Consider the following 20,635-nt stretch of genomic DNA (forward strand, 5'->3'; position numbering starts at 1 on the left):
CCTTAATGAACCTTTATCCATTCACCATATCACCAACGTAAAAGAGCTGAAATGTATACAAAACATGCAACTAATCAGTTTACATTGTTCACATTGTGCTGTCTTACATTTGTACAAAAACGAACATATTAACAGACAAAATGCTCATACTTCACTTGTTTAACATACCTTTTGCCTCTTCAGAGGGGCTGTAAATATGAAATCAACGTTTACCTTGGCTCCGTGTCGAATTTATTGCCGTATTTGGGATAAGCTACATGCTACGAACTGCGCTAGCCAGGGCGTGCGCGCCTCCAAAGGAAAGCTTTCCTATAGCTCAAACAGTAGAGCATGGCGCTAGCAACGCCAAGGTCATGGGTTTGATTCCCAGGGAAAGCAAGAATTGACAAAAATGTAAAAAATGTCTACCTTGAATGCAATGTAAGTCGCTTTGGATAAAAGCGTCTGCTAAATGTAAATGTAAAACAAAAGCACGTAGCCTAAGACCGGAAGTCAACTGTTTCAGTGGAAAAATTTCAAAATAAAAGACTCACATTTTTCTGTAAAAAAATAAACTTCTGGTGTTTTTATGAGTGTTTGTTATATCAGGATAACAACAATGAAGAATTTTCAACAGGAAATAACCATTTCTCTTAATTGGTTTATGAACATTCTAATATCAAAATTAGCTTTTGCACAGGACGCTCTACACTAGAAAGCTTATTACTGCGTTGACCTTTGTTATTCAGTCTCCTATCTCCAAAGGAGATTTTCACTCTTCTCACAAGGCCGTCCTTGCCGCTAACAGTCTCCAAGACTCTGGCAAGTCTCCATTCACCTCTGGGTGACAGTTCATCAATGTCCAACACAATATCACCTTCTCTTAGATTTCTTTTTGGTGAGTGCCAGCGCTGTCTAGCAATAATGTTGTGCAGATACACACGCCTCCACCTGCACCAGAACTGCTCAGTAAAAAACTGCACACGATGCCATCTCTTTGCTCCATAGAGGTCCTCCTTTGGGAAGGCACCAGGTGGGGGCAGTGTTGTGCTGGATTTCATGTGGAGCAGGTGGTTAGGGGTAAGTGGTTCCAAGCTGTCAGGGTTGTTAAGGTTGTCTACAGTCAGTGGGCGACTGTTTACTATGGCCATAGCTACATAGAATAAAGTCCTTAGTGACCTGTGTGACTGGAGTGAGGTGCATTCATCACAAAGTCACTCTGTTTTTGGGACAGATAAGTACTCAGTCTCTGGGTGTCCAGTTCACTTAGGGCAGTTTTAAACTCATTCTTTGCGCCAACAAAGTTTGTTCCCTGATCACATCGGATTTGGCGAATTGCACCTCTGATAGCAATGAAACACCTTAATGCATTGATGAATGTGTCAGTGGATAGGTCCTCTAATAGCTCAATGTGAATGGCGCGGGAGCAAAAGCAAGTGAACAAAAGTCCATACCGTTTATGTTGTTTTGGCCTTCTGTAGTTACAAAAGGGCCAAAACAGTCCATACCGCAGTATGTGAAGGGCGGAGAGGGCTCTAAGCGTTCTGAAGGTAGGTCGCTCATTCTCTGACCCTCCGGAGCCTTGCGGAGTCTGCGACAGATGACACACTGGTGGATGAAAGAAGCAACGGTTCTGCTCATCCCTTGGATCAAGTAGCCGCTGGATCTGATTTCGTTTATGGTGAAGCCTTTTCCTTGGTGTTTTACTTTGTCGTGACAGTGAGCTATTATGAGTTTGGTCACATGATGTTCCTTTGGAATGACAATAGGGTGTTTGAAAGAGTCTTGATAGATGAAAGACTCCCTCCGACCTTGATGAGACCATCCGTGTCCCTGAAAATGTCCAAGTGGAACAGTTTGTTGTGATGTGGGAGCTGGTTGCCCTTGCTTAATAGTTTTATCTCTTTTCCATATGTTTGTTTTTGTACATCCTGAATGATGATATGTACTGCACTTTCTTGTTCACTCACTGTAGCCGGCACATCTGATTTTACTTTCTTGGCTCTTCTTATGAGACGTGCTACAGCTTTGACTGCTTTGGACCATGACGAGAACTTGGACAAACGTTCTGCAAGGCTGAATGTTTCTGTAACTTTGGTTAACATTGTCTGTGTTTTTCTGACTTCTGGATCTCCAAGAGACATTTCCAACTCTACACTTTGTTTTGTGGGCAGGTCCCTCTCCCAGAGAAAGGAGGGCCGGTGAACCAGTTAGATGAGAGAAGTTCAGTGACAGATTTACTCCTAGATGCACTATCGGCTGGGTTCTCTTCAGATGGCACATAAAACCATTGCTGAGGGTTTGTACTTTGGCGTATCTTTTGGACCCTATTCGCTACAAAAGTATGGAAACGACGTGCCTCATTGTTTACATAGCCCAAAACTTCCTTTGAATCAGTCCAGAAATATTCTTTGATTTGAGCGTAGCAGAGTTCATCTCTCAACATGTTACTAACTGAGACTGAAACTACAGCCGCAGTTAGCTCGAGTCTGGGGATTGTAATCAGCTTGGTAGGAGAAACACGGGCTTTGGCTATTACCAATGAACAGTGAATCTCCTCTTTAACATTTTTGGCTCTTAAATAGGTGCATTGTCCATAACCACTTGTGCTCGCATCCGAAAAGTGTTGCAACTCTATTTCTTTAAGCTCTCCGAAACTAGCAGGAAAGTAACAGCGAGTTATGTTTACCTTGTCTAAGTTGGCGAAGTCACGTTGCTAGCTCTCCCACCTTGGCCTCAGTACTTCTGGCAGGGAGTCATCCCAGTTGATACCTTGGTGACAAATTTCCTGCAGGATCCTTTTTCCGTGAAGCACATATGGCACCAGGAAGCCAAGGGGGTCGTAGATGGATGCAACAGTAGATAAGATGCCTCGACGTGTTGCTGGTTGGTCTTTTAAAGTGTTGCCAAATCTGAAACAGTCCCTTTCAACGTTCCATTGGATGCCTAAGGCCCTTTCTTGTGGCATGTCTTTGAATGTTAAGTCCTTTGTTTTTGTCTCTATTGAACATTCAGACGGCGGGATACTTTGTAGTACAGCAGGGCTACTTGAGATAAATTTATGTAGACGGAGCCCTCCTTGCTTCCATATCTCTGGGGCCTCTTGTGCAAGCTGTATTGCTTTTTCAACTGTGTCTGTGCTTGTGACTCCATCGTCCACATAAAAGTCCTTTTCCATGAACTCAGATCCTGAGTGTGTGACAGTGTTCTTTAGCTAAATACCTTAGTCCGTAATTTGCACACCCTGGGGATGATGTTGCACCGAAAAGATGTACCTTCATCCTGTATACCCGTGGCTGTGTCTCTGTGTTGCCGTTTTTCCACCACAGAAACTCAGGTAATCTCTGTCGCAACGCCGGACGTGAAACTGGTGGAACATCTCTATATCGCACATTAGAGCAATAGGATGTTGTCTGAAACGAAGGAGGATGCCTGTTAGATTGTTAATCAGTTCTGGCCCTTGGAGAAGATGATCATCTAGACTTGTACCATTGTGTTTGGCTGAACAATCGAACACAACATGTAGTTTAGTGGGCTTTTTGGGGTGATATATCCCATGATGGGGAATGTACCATCGTTCACCTTCTTTTCCTTCATCGTGTACTTCTTCGACATCACCCCTTTCAATAATGTCTTTCATGTACGTTATATAGTCTCTTTTGTAATTTTCATCTTTGTTGAACTTTCGCTTTAAGTGTTCGAGTCTGATTTCAGCAAGCTTTCTGTTGTTGGGTAAATGTGATTTTTGTCTGAATGGTAGAGGCATCTCATAGTGTCCTTGTTCGCTTTTCCTTATTCCCTCCTTGAGCTTGTCCAAAAAGATGAGATCTTCTTGTGAGACTGTTTTGTCACTTGCCTTTGTGTCCTTAAAATCTGACTCTAGCACATTAATCACGTCCATGGGAGTTACAGGGGGTAATTCCTTTATTGAGATTCTATGACACAAACTTGACTGAGTTTCATTGAGCGCTGGTGTGGAGCCTCCAACGATACTCCACCCTAGGTCAGTGCGGAGGGCATATGGCTCCGCACCTTCTCCTAGTAGAACTTGTCTTGGAGCTAACGTTCTGGGACAGTTAAATCTGATAAGGAGTCCAACATCACAACTCAGAAGAGGTGGTATCTTATCAGCAATTTCTGTCAGGTGGGGCCATTGTTTTGCTGTGTCACTAGTGGGTAGGTTGTCATAGTTAACTGAAATAAAGTCTTTGGTATATGAGGGGTCATAACCTGTCGATTCCAACGGGCTGCCAGCCAGTCAGGAACTTTCTGCAGCAACTTTTGATTTTCCTCACAGTCACTTAGTATTTCTAGGCCTTTTACGTATGGTGTGGTTTGGAGACATGCATTAAGAAAGTCTGAAAATGTCCTTAATCCTTCTGCGTCCTTTGAACTTATCTTAGGCCATTTTGACAGTTTGTCTCTGAAAGCTCTTTTGACAATAAAAGGTGGTCCATAACGTTGGTCAAGCTTTTGCCATGCATCCTTATATGCCTCCTCATCACTGTGAAAGAATGTGCCCTCAAGACAATTTCGTGCTGGGCCTGTAACGTATCTTTTAAGCAAGTGAAGTTTATCAGCAGGTGAGATGCCTTTGCAGTCCACAAGTGAAGAGAATGAAGCCCTCCATTCAATGTAGTTAATTGGATCTCCGCTGAACACTGTGGAGCTGGTGCTTCATGAACAGATTGTTGGTCAACAGAGAAAGGCATATTGTTTGGTTGTTTTTGCTGATTGTCCATATCCATGTTCATTTCTCTGTCGTAGATCTCAAGTTTTGCGCGAGCAGCTTGCATTTCCTTTTCTGCCTTTAAACACTCAAGTTCAGATTCTTTATCTTTCATTTTTTCCTTTTGTTTAATTTCCTCCTGCACAATTTTAGCAACTCCAACTCCAACTCCGCAGCTGCATCAATCCTTTTGACTGCGATGCTTGAAATGTCAGACTGCTTACCGACACTAGACTGAGAGGCGGTACCGTAGATGGAGCGGGCGTACTGTTGTGACAGTAGCTGATGAAGGTGCTGCTTTTCTCTATCTGCATCAAAATCCCCGTCTATTGCTGTAATACGTTCATTAAGGACTTTCATAATGTCCTTAGTTACTCCTTCACAAGAGTCCATTTTGTGTCTTGTGTCAGGGGATGGCATAGTACGCTCCCTTATTTCACTGTACACCTTCATCATGCTATTCAAACCGTTTTCAATATCATCGGCCATTGCACACAACTTGTGCTCTGATAAATCAGTCTTTAGGCTTTCTCTGGATGTTCTGATTAGCCCTTTCCATTGTTCATAGAGACTCATCAGTTTTTTGTCCTTTTTTATCAATTTGTCGTTTTGGTAGGCTAGCATTTTCTCCGTTAGCACAGTAGGCCGCTCTGAACGCCTGGGTAATGATAACGCGGTCGCAGCCTCCATTTTATGGAGTTCGGCTAATTGTTTTTCTTTGCGTTCAATATCGTCCTTTAACTCCTGTCTTGACATGCTCTCTGTATCTCCTCAATGTAATAAAGCTCTCGTTTCATTGATTTCGGTTTGTAGCTTACGTGTTTGCTCTTCAATACTGTCCATTTTATGTGTTATTGCCGTTGTCCTTAGAGTTCACTGGCCGCTCGATGTAGCACACTGATGTGAAGCTCTTACTGTTACATGCCCCCCGAACAAGGATGAGACTTTTACTGATGGTTTTATGATGTTTAATCCTTTATGAACCTTTATCCATTCACCATATCACCAACGTAAGAGCTGAAATGTATACAAAACATGCAACTAATCAGTTTACATTGTTCACATTGTGCTGTCTTATATTTGTACAAAAACGAACATATAAACAGACAAAATGCTATTTCTTCACTTGTTTAACATACCTTTTGCCTCTTCAGAGGGGCTGTAAGTATGAAATCAACGTTTACCACAGCTCCGTGTCGAAGTTATTGCCGTATTTGGGATAAGCTACATGCTACGAACTGCGCTAGCCAGGGCGCGCGTGCCTCCAAAGGAAAAAAAAAGCGCGTAGCCTAAGACCGGAAGTCAACCGTTTCAGTGGAAAAATTTCAAAATAAAAGACTCACATTTTTCTGTAACAAAATATACTTATGGTTATTTACAAACATGACCAAATAAAAACAAGGAAACACATTAATTAATTATTTCCCATTTTAATTTTCATCTCCTTTAACCATAAACAATGATAAACTAAAGTTATATATTGAACAAAACTATGACCGTACTAACTCACTATTAATGTCTGCTAATGTGTACTAGCTACCCATTACATCAGCGTCAATGGTCAGTAATGTTCAGATTTCGTAATACTTAATATGATCACCCTGATTATAATTTAATTTGTGTTACTTATCTTCATAGTGATTTTGAATTTTGTCATCTGATACTGATTAAGTGATGCCAGAGGACTGTTGATGAATAGGCCTATATGTGTCAGTAACATATAGTTGTGTTACATAATTGTGTGTGTTTTATCTCTTTAGAAGCTCACTGTGTTTTTGAGTGAACTCCTGCTGCAATTTCTGCTTCTTCGTTGGACAGAAAGTGTGAAGGAACAAAAAATTAACCTTACAACTCTTGCCCGCATAAGTTTCTTCTTCGAGAAGAAGTGAGTAAATCCTATACTATATAATGTAGATTAGAACAAAGAGGATGTAAATTAATTAAATGTCATTAGTGAACCGTGTTTAGTCTTTTGCTCATCACACTCTTTTTATATGGCTCCATGTTACAACTGTACAGAACTGTACAGACTTTTAAATGACAAATCATCACAAAATTGCATAAGTAATCCAGTGTCTATCTGGCAAGACAATAAAAGCTCATAATTGGCAGCTGTGTTGTCATCTACACCGTTTACTCCCCTTGTCAAAATATATCAGGCAGTGATATCATTAAAAGAGCCAATGCAGAATAGCATGACAAAGGAATTAAAGCCTTTGTCCTTCAGACAGTCTGTGGGGTTGATGAAAGTAAATGCTATAAATGCTCTAAACCTGCAAAAAACTGTACAGAGATTGTGGATAATGATTTTTTCGATTACTTTCTGAATAAAACTGTTAATGATATACAAAAGCAATGTCAACACCAGTGATAAACAAGCTTGTCAGGGCATGAATATGATGCCCCATAACGTATAATGTATAATGATCAAGTTCTCAAACATTTAATTAACTAATGTCCTCTTTATTTAATTTAATTAACATTTTATTAACATTAATTAACATTAACATTTAATTAACTAATGTCCTCTAACTACATGAAATGCAGCTCATATTGGTGCCGGTAGTGTCTGACACACAAAAAAAGGTTCTATATGGCACCAAAATGGTTCTTCATCATAATCATAGAGAAACCACTTTTGGTGCTATATAGCACCATATCTTAACATGTTCTGTATATGGTAGCGGTGCTATATAGCACCTTAGTCAAAGAACCGGTGAAGAACAGCTGAAGAACCACTGAAGCACCAAAATTGGTGATATATAGCAATTAAAAAGGTTCCCCTATGATTATGAGCCAAGAACCATTTTTGGTGCCATATAGAATCTTTTTTTTTAGAGTGCAGTGTAAAAGCAGCTTGTTTAGAAGACTTCTCAAAAGTCATTGTGCTCATACTGTATTTATATGGCAACTGTCTTGTAATAATTACTGATATATACTGGCTCACTGCATGATTAAAAATAAATATTTACTCAATACTTGTACAGTGGTTTCATTTTTAAAATAATTAATGGACAAATGCAAACACACAACCCTTCACACTATGTCTTCGCAAGAAAGTTATGGGTTCTGTTACTTGACCATTTTGAAGAAGTCACATGGACTTAAGTCTTGATATTGTCAAGAACTGCTCCGAGATTTAAGATTAAAGATCCAAACTTAGCTTTATTGAGGGTAATCCATTATCTCAATCCATGAAAAACGGTCAAAGCCACAAGACTTAAGTCTTTCATATTTGATACACAAAATGCCTCTAAGTTATCAAAAGGATCAAAACTTTGCTAAAAAAAAAAGCCTGTTGCACATAATCTACTTATATACCTTGATTATCCATGCATTGTTTTTTGTTTGTTTTTTATCTGAGTATCAAATATGATCCAGGCTTTTGAGGAAAGTTTATTTCAATCATCATTGTATTTTATTGCTTTACATGTTTTAAAACCACAGAGCTTTCATCATAAAACTAATTATTTAAATGACATCTCACTAAGGCATATTATTGGAAGATGGAGGGCCCTATTTTAACGATCTGAAACGCAAGTGTCAAAGCGCGAAGCGCAAGTAACTTTGTGGGCGGGTCTCGGCGCTGTTGCTATTTTCCCGGCGGGATAAATGGCTCTTGCGCCCGGCGCAAATCTAAAATGGGTTGGTCTGAAGTAGCTTCATTATTCATAGGTGTGGTTTGGGCGTAACTTGAATAAACCAATCACAGCGTCATCCAACATTCCCTTTAAAAGTAGGTGCGCAAGTTCCATTATGGATTGCTATTATTATGGCTTATTTACCAGGCGCACGCCAGGAGCGGTTCACAGCCAAGGAGACTGATGTTCTTGTAAGAGCAGTGAAAGACAGAGAAGTTGTGTTGTATGGGGATGGGAGAAACCCACCCAAAATAGCGTGGGTTAAACAGACGTGGGAGGAAATAGCCACAATTGTTTCATCAGCTGGCATCCCCAGGACGTCGCACCAGTGCCGCAAGCGCTACAATGACATCAGAAGACGGGGAAAGTCCAAGCTTGCCAGCATCAATCAGGCACGCCGTGTAACGGTAGGTGGATCTGCCTCTACTCAGGACCTGACGCCAGCAGAGGACATCGCGTCCACCCTCACCGATTTTTTTTCCTGGTTGACGGTCAAACCAATTTGTCAGATGTCCTTATATACATATATGCCTTGCCACTATTGGGCAAACAGGTCTGATCCTTAATTATTACAATTAGCCTGAATAATTTGTAAGCTAGATTTATGCCTATTTTTTCACATTGTCGTGGCACACCACAATGATTTCCGTCATCTCATGTGTTAATATTTTTTTAGTGTAACAATTTATGATTTGCAAAAATAACTGTTGCATCTGTGTAGATTACATGAGCAAAGTGTATGCGCGTTGTGCACGCTATACATTATGGTCAAGCATGCGCCCTTAAAATAGCATAATGAACAACGCGCAACGCGCCACTGACTTTAGACTAGGTTTTTTCTGGTCAGTGGCGCAATTGTTTAATGGAACAGCAAAATAGCACCAGGGATTGTTTGCACCGGAACACGCCTCCTTTTTTGCGCTGAACCGCCCAGGGAGCGCAAGTTCATTCACTAGTTTAGCGACGTGCTTCTGTGGAGGGAAAAGCGCGCTTTGCGCGGGTGCAAAATAGGAATGACCCATGCGTATGTGTACAAAGTCGATTGCGCTGGGTGCAAGATAGGGCCCATAGAGAGATAATCATTACAAGCTATCAGAATTTCATCTTACTTTTTGGCCATATACACAACAACATTTGCATCAAATTGCATAATTTTGCTCAGTTTGGGCCTCTGAGTACTCCCCGAGATGAACTGTGTTAACCAACTTTATAGTGTTGTAAAAGGGGGATGGGCATCAGAATAAAAAAACATCTACTTCCTCTTCCTCATCACTCCTGCTTCACTGCAGACTCACACAACATCTCTGAACCTTCTGATCTTAACAACAGATAAAATGGTAAGTTACACTTCCTCATCACTTAATACCATAGTTAGTGGTGCTTTTTTTTTTTAACTCGTCATTTTAACCAAAAAAAGAACAGAAAATAAGATGCATAAGATATCAAAGTGAAAGTGAAAATGACATGACAGCCCAGTATGGTAACCCATACTTGAAATTTGTAAAATTCGTGAAATTTCCTGTTTGCAAGGACTATACACTCTCAAGTTCAAAGTCGAGAAGAACAAATGTCTTCAAGCATGCAAAGGCTGATAAAGATAAACAAGATCATTCAGAGTTTCGCCTGAAGAATGATCTGAAGAACATCTTGAATGGAAAAAATAAATGTGTGGTTTTAATAAATGCATATCAAATTCCTGGGAATTCAGCATTAAAGGCAATCTTGAAATATTACAAAAATACGAGGGAATTAAAGCATTTGCATTCAAATTAATCTGGAAGTATGATAATAAAAAATGCAGTGATAACCAGACTGAAGGTAATAGCACTGCTTTGCCAGTGTGAGAAAAATAAAGCTGAATGTGATCGCCTGTAAGTAATCCTTTTACTTAACAGTTGCCTTCCTCACACATTTTCCTCAGTCACGTTTTATTTACCTGAGGATTTTTTCCTGTTTTAATTGCTGTAAACAAATAAAATATATAATCTGGGAAATGCATAAATTGTTATATTGTGTGCTTGATTAACTGCCAATTATTGTTAGAGAAAACTAAAGTAATCATGATACAAAAAAAATATTTTACTGATCATTTGTGATTTAAAGTATTGTCTCATTTTAGATACACACTCTACACGCTCTATATACATTTTATTCTGTCATATGGAGTGGCCATGTTTATTTTGATATTCAAAATAAACTGATATTCTTCCATTATCTTATACTTTAAAGATGTGGCATACATATGAAATATTACACATGTATTTAGCACAGATTTAGATGACGCGTAAATACATAGTTATGGGACTAGAGGTTCAGTCTGACCTTGACTGTACACAATTGTAAGGATTGATAAAAAATAAATAACAAACAACTGCCAGATCATTGATATGGTCAAGAACTGCTCCGAGATTTAAGATTAAAGATCCAAACTTAGCTTTATTGAGGGTAATCCATTATCTCAATCCATGAAAAACGGTCAAAGCCACAGGCAAATAGTTCAAACATAAAACAAGGTCCAAGACACAGGCAAATAGGGAAATCCAGGGAGATAAGCAGAATATCAAAACCAAGGAAACCAGGATAACATTCAGAAATGCAGTGTGACACTAAACAAGACTTTGCAATGAGTGAATTAACACACAGGGATTAAATAGGAAAACATAAATTAGATAATGACATAGTGAGATGATAAATGAGAGGAAGTAATCCTTGTAATTATGTCAAATTTTATTTCTCAGTTCATGACCCCTTTAAAGAAGAGGGCTGGTCTAAACGTCCATGCAATTCCTCTTTCACTCTTATCACTCCTTATCACTTAGAGATTTGAAGCAACAAACAACAAGGTCAGTCACATTAAAGGCTCATAACACACAAGTAGTGTAAGTGGGAGTAGTGGGTCTTTGTCATTTAAATTTTTTTTTTTTTGTTTGTTTTTTTTACTATGCACATTGTATTTATGAATATATTTTGTTTTTCTGTGTGTGTGCTGTGTTTTCAGAAGTTCACTGTGTTTCTGAGTGGACTCCTGCTGCTCTTTCTGCTTCCCAACTGGACAGAAAGTGTCGAAGATGACACTGTGAACATCAAAACTCTTGCCCGTATTATTAACTTCTTCGAGCAGAAGTAAGCCTGTCTCCAGTGTCTATTAAAAAATTCAAACTCAAAGTTTGCATTAAAAGTTAGCAATGAGGAAGTGTCAACAAGAGGGCTTTCCACACTCTCATTCTAAGCGATGCTTTTAACCGTGGTAGAGACCGTGGTAGGTGTGGGAGACCTGCAGGCGCTCTCTGTGAGCCCCTCGTGTTAGGGCCTAACGACTCTAAGGTCGTCCTGAAACCTAGACATGGATACGTTCTTGTCTTATTTATGTTAATAAGACGAATGACGCAGTACTCGTTCCATATCTACGTTTTCATTTCCTACCTTTATAGTCCATTCAGGAAAAACTTGATAGCAGTCGGCAATATATAAATCATAAATCTAGAAACAATGTGAAACATTAATGTGTGGATACCCATGAATTAATTGTTAACCCTGGGTAAATTATGAGTGTGAAACATGAAGTGATAACCTATGCAGGTGTCAAACTCGTCTTTAGAATGACCCAGAGTTAACTATTTCAAGTGTGAAAAGCCCTATTGATGAGGTAGAAGAGAAATTCGAAGTTGGTTAACTACTCATTGATAAAAAAAATATTAATAATAATTAATCACCTTAAACAATATTAACAGCTACAAGAGAGTCGATAAAGATGGACATCCCCGTCAGTACGCTACCGCCATTAATGTGCCAAAGGATCAGTGTCAACAGAACTTCTTTCCTACACAAAACAACTTCCTGTCTCAGGAGAATGCTCTGAATGTGAAAAATGACATTAATGATGAAACAAATGCACTCTACCAAGGTGCAGAGCTCATCGCTGCAGGAACTAGGCAAATGAAGAAATACAAGATGCATTCAGAGTCTCTCCTGCTGAATCCTGCTAACAACTCACCCATGAGCAGACTTCTGAATAAAAGAAAAGACGGCTGCTCTGTTTTCTACACCTTTGAATCTCCCTGTGTTGACACGTGTCTGAATGCGACAAGCAGTCACAATATATTAGATGCTCTGAAGAACTGGAAAGCACATGATGGAATTAAAGCTTTTGTCTTCAAGAATATCTGGAAGTATGACACTGAAAAAGATCTTCAGACCAAGTTTAAGCAGATTGTGGCTCATGTTCCTCTCTTCCGCTGTGTGAGTGAGAATCAGTGTTATGCTTGTAAAGGAGAAGGAAACACTCCCATAGACTCACGCTGTCTGCCTCCTCCAAAAAAGATAATTAGTGAACTGTAAAACTACAGGTCTTTCCTTTTCTATATGATTCTGTATTAAGATCTAGGGTACTATTGTTTTAAAATTCAACATGCATAGATTAACTAGAAAAATTTATTAAAATATAACCTTGCTGTGGCAATCTTTTTTGCAAAAATTATGCTCTATTGTGTTAGAAAATAACGTACCTCCTAACCAAACTAATATCGTTAAAGTAATATAAAATCGTATTTGCTGAAGCTACCGTGCCATTTACCTTGTTTTTAAAGTGCTGCAGCTAATGATTTGAAGTGTCTGAATTTAAAACCAGAATATAGGGCCTCATATAATGAGACAAATTCGGTTGGACAACATATCAATAAAATGTATGAATTAAACAAATCGTTCCTGGAATTTTTTTTTGCTATAAAATAGTTTAAACTACAAAAAAAAAGTGCCCTAAAAAAATGCAGCCTTGAAATTGCAGCCTCCGGTATTGCGGAATTACCGACTTGTAACTGGTCTTAACTTATGCATTTGAAAGCACTTGAAGCACTGAAAAAGAAAAAGCTACATAGTGCACCTTTAACAAACTCACAGCCTTGAGCAGACTTCTGAATAAAAGAAAAGACGGCTGCTCTGTTTTCTACACCTTTGAATCTCCCTGTGTTGACACGTGTCTGGATGCGACTGGCCGTCACAACATTATAGAAGCTCTTTATTGGTGAGGGAGTCTTGGCTCCATCTTCCCTGCTGAATAAAAACAGCTAAAACCAGCCTAGGCTGGTTGGCTAATAGTTGGTTTAAGCTTTAAGTAGCTGGTGTTCCGCTGGTTTTAGCTGGTCTTTTAGCTGGTCTCCCAGCTTGACCATCTTAAACCAGCCAACCATCTTAGGCTGGTTTTAGCAGCAGGGTTGTGTGGCAGCTTGTAAAGGTGAAGGAAACACTATGGAGTCAAAATAGGGCCACATATATCTGCAAAATAACACAATGTTTTGCAAACAAAAAATATGTTTTGCAAAAAAAAAAAGTTTTGCAAAAAAAAAAAAAAATTTGGCAAAAAAAAAATAGAATATTGAGAAAAAAATGCTTTTTTGCAAGTAAAAAAATAATAATTGCAAAAGAAAAGTTACCACTGAGAGAAAAAATAAAGTTTAGCAAAGTAAAACTTGCAGCATTGACTTTGCAACACCTTTGCGCCGCTCCTTTAAATCCGCGTTTCCGTCATCCGTGCCTCTGCGGCGCAAGCTTTCCTTTGCGCTTCATTTTTCTTTGCGCCTCGCTTTGTGTCCCTGATTTGACGTGGGGGAGGGGTCAAGAGGTTGGGGTGTGTACATGGGTGTGTACAAGGGACGAAGGCGCGTCCTTCTCGTTACGTCAATCAATACAATCTGACTTAAATTTGGCCACTCGCCCTTGAGGCTGAGCAACTGTGCTGATCTCTCGCTGTCTCAATTAATTTGCCCAATCTCATTCACTTTCTATGCAGAGGATGATCCATCGATGTCTAGCATTCTGGTGTAAGGGTTATAAATACCCATGTTGCATGCATGCAGCTCTCAGCTATGTTAACTAACCAAACTACATCAGGAATCATTTCTTGAATCTGTCTGACACATCATCAGTGTTGGGGTAAAGTGTTACAAGTAGAGCTGTCAATTTAACTCATTAATTTAAAAAAAAACACATGATTAAAAAAATGTATGCAATTAATCATGCCCAATATATTCTTGTGTTCAAAGACAGCTAGATGATATGCAGCAGAATGACACGAGATCCATACGGTCTGGGGCTCGCGCTGATGACGTAACGAGAAGGACGCGCCTTCGTCCCTTGTACACACCCCAACCTCTTGACCCCTCCCCCACGTCAAATCCAACACAAGGCTTGTTCGACTTCACCCAGCGATGCGCAGACCGATCGGCGGCTGACTTGAAGCAGTGCATGCCGGTTAGAAATTTTGTCCGACTTGAGGCAGCGCCGACGCCACGTGACAGTGACGTATGTCAACAAAGTGCCGCGAGAGCGATTCGAGAGCAGCCGGCGATTACAGCCGGTGCAGTTTCTCCAGAGCGACTGCATGAGGCTGCAGGGGCTCTGATGACGACACAGCCGTTCCACGATTGGCCAGATTCACCGCATGACAGCGATCACGTGTGTTTCGTGTTTATTCTAAAACCTTCAGCTCCACTAATGCGCAAAAATCTGTTTTTTATAACAGTAAAACCTCCTTTCATGTAGTCGCGATATTATATTGTCATGTTTATCAAAATATAACTGATTAAAAACATAGACCCCACTTCATTGATAGTGTAGGCTTATATGTTGAACTTTATTCTTGTAAAAACACACGCTGTATTAAGCAGTTCATAAAGTATAACATGACAATAATGTATCTGAAACATCTGTGTATTGCCAAATATTGCATTTATTTCACTTCAGCTGATAAAGTGTGCAAACACAGCGCGAGCGTCACCGCGGGAAGCAGAAAGTGTCCGACTTCACATCTGTGTTTGCAGCTCCTCACCGCCTGCACGCGGCTACTCTCGCCGATCAGTTTCATCCAGCCGCAGCCGATGTCGAACACACCTACAGTCTCACTCCCACTCGTCACATATTGACGCTTGGTCAGGACCCCTCGTCGTCACTTTTTTACGTACAGGGTACCCCTTGAAAGGCATTTTTCGACGTTAAGGGTACTGCAGTGATTCCAATGAGACACCTTTGGCGTCATACACAGACGTGTTGGGCATGTGAATGTTATCATGATGTAACTATTTATTGGGTTATAATTTTTCCATTATGACATGTTGGAGTATGATTCTCAATTTAATCAGCCAGCATTATTTTATTTACATTTATTGATTTGTATTTACGCTATTCAGACACGTTTGAAAGTAGCCCAACCCCGCCCCTTAACCTACCCATTTGCGTTATATGATATAGAATATAACAGACAATATGCACACTTTACTGAAAAATGTCAAGTATTCCAACTGTTCCGAGGCAAACGATTGATTTGTGTGAAGAAAAGACCCAAAAGCGATCTGCGTTTCCATCCGCACCGCGGCGTCATAATGAAGACGCTACAGGCACGGCCATACCCCTCGGCGTCAGTCTATAGACGAACTGGGAACTCCATTGCTTTCAATGGGAAACCTTTGCCGGTATTCTATCGGTATGAACTCTCGCTGAAGAAGTCTCATTCAGAATACATCGCGATGTTTGGCATCAGTGCACGTGGGCCACATGTTGGTGAGTAGCCATGAATGTTTGATATAAAGTATTTTCTGTCGTTATTGATCAGATTATGTTCAGTCACTGCATTATATCTTTCATTTCCACTCAGCCTTCGCTTTTCTTTGCTTTCTAAATCAACACACCTTGCTAATAGGGCGATTAAACACTGTCACGTGACGTGCTATAGACCTTTTAAACAGTTATTCATATTTAATAATAACAACTAGTGTAGTTCCAAAGTGGCATTTGTAGTAGAAGCATAATAAAAACAACACTTGCCATGCTTTTAGCTGTAACCTTAGTTGTAATGTGATGTTTGTTGTAAATAGACAGTAACCACAACACTTACCATGCTTTTAATGCCTTTTAATGTAAAATCCAAATATTGTGATGTAAATAGTACTTTGTCCTGTATATAATGTATGTGTTATATATTATGACTTTTTCTCTTTTTTTTTTTTAACCTGAAAAGACCAAAAGGGCCTTCTGGACTCAGTCAGTCCATTCTTGTTCATGGAAAAGTAATGGAGAAGACCGAAAGCAGCTACAGCAAATATTTGCAATGGTAAGTATGTGTTGGTTTGAACTCTTTATCAAGCATTTGTTGTTTCTTAAACATATTCTTACAAACCCCATGGCTCAATCAGTGAGAACATATTCTCAAAGTCTTAATAATTCACAAGATTTAACAAGCTGTCAAATTCATATGATACTCGTACATGTTTGTACAAATACTCGTACATAATCCTGCAGCTTTTACTCCGACTCCTGCCATTGGCTACAGCCTCAATTCCTGTACATATTTATCATGATTTTTGTAAATCAGTTGCGCCCCTTCTTGGAAAGCAGTCCCAGAAAGAAAAGTTTATATTAGGTCCAATGTATTCTTTAAAATGATTACAAATTGGGCCATTGGGGAGGTCTCTTCACACCTCATGACCTACCTCTGTTTGCAAGAGTGGAAATGCTCACATAACATCAGATATTCTATTATTTTGTCATCAGTTGCACTGCTGATAACGTCCCGTTTGCATGTAAATAATTTACGTGATCAAAAGATCAAGTAAATAATCAACATTTTTAAACAAATTCATATGTGCTATTAAAAATATACTTTTAGTAATGGAAATGCACACCTATCAGTGAACTTGTTTCATAAATGTATTTAACATTTAATTATGCAACACTTTTTAAAGAAAGAAACAGTTATGTAGGAAATCACAACTTACATGCAATGTAATGAAATTTCCTTTCTTTCCTTTCATTTTGCAGGATTACTTGCAGATTACTTTTATGAGCCAACCCTCACAAGAGCTACTAGTTGTAGCGAATCTTGCCGTAATCAGGTAAATAATATTTTTAGTATATCAGTATTTACTCATGAAATGCTCCCCTGAATCGTATGTAAATTCATTTTATTGTAATTGTCTTAATTTATATGTTTCAAAAACAATAGTAATTGCACATAGAGTAAGTGAGACTTTCTTGTTTTACAGCAGAGAAGAAAGACCAGACCCTTATATTGAAGCAAGCTAATCGAATAAGTCCTTTGTTTAGGGTGAGGAAGGAACATGGCCATCTTGTGCCCAAAGACGACAGAAAAGTGCGCAAGTCCATTGGTATGTCTTGTATTGATGTATTGTCTTGCTTTAATATGTAGTACAGAATTTGATGTTGATCTCTCAAAGAACAGCTGTGATCATTCTTTCTATACTCTGATAAAATACACACCATTATTCATGTCTAAATCTTTTTATAACTCCTAAAATGAGCAAATTAGGTTCTGTATCTTGGATTTATCTAAAATGGTAAATATTTGTTTCCCTTTTTGATACAATTATTATTAAAATGATTGCCTTTTAGCATAAAGGCTGGAACACTTTTGGCCTTCAATTCTTAAAAATGGCACCGTCTGTTTGTCTTATATAAAAGCAGACATGTATTGAAGGGTTAAAAAAGCATTTAGTTGGTATAAACTCCAGGTATTTCTCTATTGTTTTGTAGACCATGGGTGGTTCTGTGTAGCTTTGGAAGATAATGAGTTGTGGCATATATTAGGAATCAAATAGTAAATGTTCTTTGAATTATGTGAAATATCTGGTTAGTTTTTTGGCTTGAAACAAGGCTTTATACTCCACAGACTAAAACACATTGCATTTGTGTTTTAAGATGGATAGCAAGAGAAGGCACACACTTCAGAAGATTCTACAGGAAAAGACTAATGTGCAGCCAAGGAGGAATACAAGAGGCAAAAACTCCAGTCTCTGAGAACTATGCATGGCCATGGGTGCTTCATAAGCATGGTAAGTCTTGTGCCTCTGTACCTATTGTATTGCCGTATTTTAACAATTTTACATTGTGCAGGCTATCACAAGTGATGCTCTTGAAACAAGTGACAGAAGAGTATGTTGTATTAAAAGAAATCTAGCATCACTGGCAAAGGCTATGAAGAGACCATGCCTTTCTAAAATATATTTTTAAAGATCTGCTGTTTAAAAGGTTGCTGTTGATATGGGTAAAATATTTTTTGTCAGTACTTGGCTAATATTATGTGCTGCAATATTATATACATAATGCTTCAATGTGTATATTATATAATGTACAGACTGCGGCTTTGTAAATTTAAATTAGGAATGGGCAACTCTGGGCCTTTTGAAATGGAGAGTTTACCTCCAAGACTAATCGAGCATGCCTGGAATTTGTAACTAAAGTCTTCAGGTTTACTTATAGATAATTATAGGCAGGTGGGTTTGAGGTTGGAGCTAAATCTGCAGGACAATGGATGCTGAGGCCCAGAGTAGCCAACCACTGCTTAAATCATGCAGAACATATGCTAACCTGACTACATTAAACTTAATTTGAATTGTGTTTTTTCTTTTACTTTTAGACCAGGACTGGAGAATGCCTGACAATGGGATGTTACAACTTCTTCCTCTGGTTGAGAAAAGGCTACACCACATCAGTGACCACATCATCTGTTTATCAATTATACACTGTAGGGTACAAGTGGGCAAACTGTTTAGAAGAAGAAGAACAGGATAGAACATGAACATGATAGAGGGAAGAGCAAGAAACCAGTCTAGCTGTGATAATGAATCATTATTTTTCAACACAATATCAAATCTGTTTTCTGTATCATAGTTGACTGGATGGGATTCTGTGGCACTCATTTGTGTGGCTTCAGCAGCTGTGAATGGATTAATATGATCTTAATGTATTTTTGAAGACCCATTTTTATTTATCTTGAATCTAATTTTTCTTTATGCTACTTTATCAACTGTATACTGTATCCTCCAATAAAGAGTTGAGTGATAAAGTATGGTGAATATTGTGTATGGTGTTTTTAAAGTAAATACACATTTTATGAGTTAATTTAGGTTATCTAAGTAATTAACAATATTATTTTACTTGAAACATAAACATTTTTCATCTGGTTATATTATATTTGGTACAACAATGCACCAAAAAGTTGCATATATTTGCATGCTGTGACAATACGCCAGTTTTCAGTGAAATAAAGGGAAGGATTTCAAACACGTCAAGCTTAACTGACGATGATCCATGTTGATAAATCTGGTACATCTACTACTGCAATAAAAATTAAAGCATGCACATTACCGATGTCAGGTACGTGAAAATACATGAAATTTTGGCAATGTCTCTTTTGTTATTTTACTTAATGGTGCATTGTCCTATATTTAATAATAATAGTGAAGTGTAAATCTAAATAGTTTTTGTTTACACTGGAAACTGGATAATGGCAAGTTGTTCATCCATTATATTTGTGGGTGTTTATCCATAAAAGAAAATAAATATTAATAATTATATTACATTTCTTTCAAATATTTCTGTATTTCATCAGATGGTCTCACAATACCCATAAAAACCTAATACAAGCATGATGTTAGAATAGAAAAGAGAAAATACTCTGATATTTAAATGTGACTCAAAGTTTGTTGTCCATGATGAGGAAAATAGATCTGTGTATGTTGTACTGCCCTTCCGCCCTCAGGGACCCAGTAGAGGCCCCTGGAAGAGCAAAAAAAAAGCACATTTCAAATGGCTGTTACTCAAAGTCTGGTTAGCGTATCACAGAGAAAATTGGCAGGACAACTGCTTATGCTATGTTTACTAAATAATGTTGGGCACAGTTTTCAGACAGATATGGAAAGCTGGCATAAAGGTTTTCTAAAAGTGCTCACAGTAAAATATCAAATTTCAGCCTGCCCCTCATATATGTCATAAAGGTTTACACAATGAACATATTTAGATATCCAGTTGTCCATTAAAGATGTCATTTACTTAACATTTATTGTCTCATTATTAAACGTTTTAAACTACATTACCCATATACCTTTGTCAGTGTATCAATGCAATGGGAAACATGGCGCTGTAGTTCATTGAAGTGTGCAGAAATGCTTAGGGTTAGGGTTGGGATCTCGGTAAAGGAGTAATTTCTCACAACATAGCGACACTTTATAGTTAACTTAACGTATTACTAACGTAACAATAACACCAAAACATACTTTGTAACATGAAACGCCGTTTTATATCGGTTAAAAGATAGTCCAATCACAGCGAGTTCTGCGATAAAGTCTTAGCCAATGACAACGCAGCAGAACAGAGGCGTCACACTTACTTGTCCATTTATGGAAAATGATGACAGATCTCATCCGGTTCCAACTGAAGGGATATCCTTAAATATTTAATATTTAGGCTGCTAAATATTTATTTCTTCTAATTAATTAAT

At 38.6% G+C, this 20,635-nt stretch overlaps 1 protein-coding gene and 1 long non-coding RNA gene across 2 annotated transcripts; both read left to right on the plus strand.

Annotated features, from left to right (window-relative positions):
• Window positions 1-6,903: 6,903 nt before the first annotated feature.
• Window positions 6,904-13,741, plus strand: LOC307131131 (uncharacterized protein; the record flags this gene model as incomplete). Its single annotated transcript, XM_079824619.1, has 4 exons — window positions 6,904-6,957; window positions 11,169-11,192; window positions 11,348-11,472; window positions 12,081-13,741. The coding sequence occupies 4 exons, from the start codon at window positions 6,904-6,906 to the stop codon at window positions 12,685-12,687; spliced, it is 810 nt and encodes a 269-aa protein (XP_079680745.1). The 3' UTR covers window positions 12,688-13,741.
• A 766-nt stretch (window positions 13,742-14,507) lies between these two features.
• On the plus strand, window positions 14,508-19,203 carry LOC307130064. The gene is made up of 6 exons (XR_013817000.1): window positions 14,508-15,900; window positions 16,358-16,450; window positions 17,158-17,231; window positions 17,382-17,504; window positions 18,055-18,188; window positions 18,773-19,203. It is a non-coding gene; the product is annotated as an uncharacterized lncRNA (long non-coding RNA).
• The last annotated feature ends 1,432 nt before the right edge of the window (window positions 19,204-20,635 follow it).

The sequence above is a fragment of the Gobio gobio genome (assembly GCF_949357685.1).
Source record: "Gobio gobio genome assembly, chromosome: 8".
NCBI lineage: Eukaryota > Metazoa > Chordata > Actinopteri > Cypriniformes > Gobionidae > Gobio > Gobio gobio.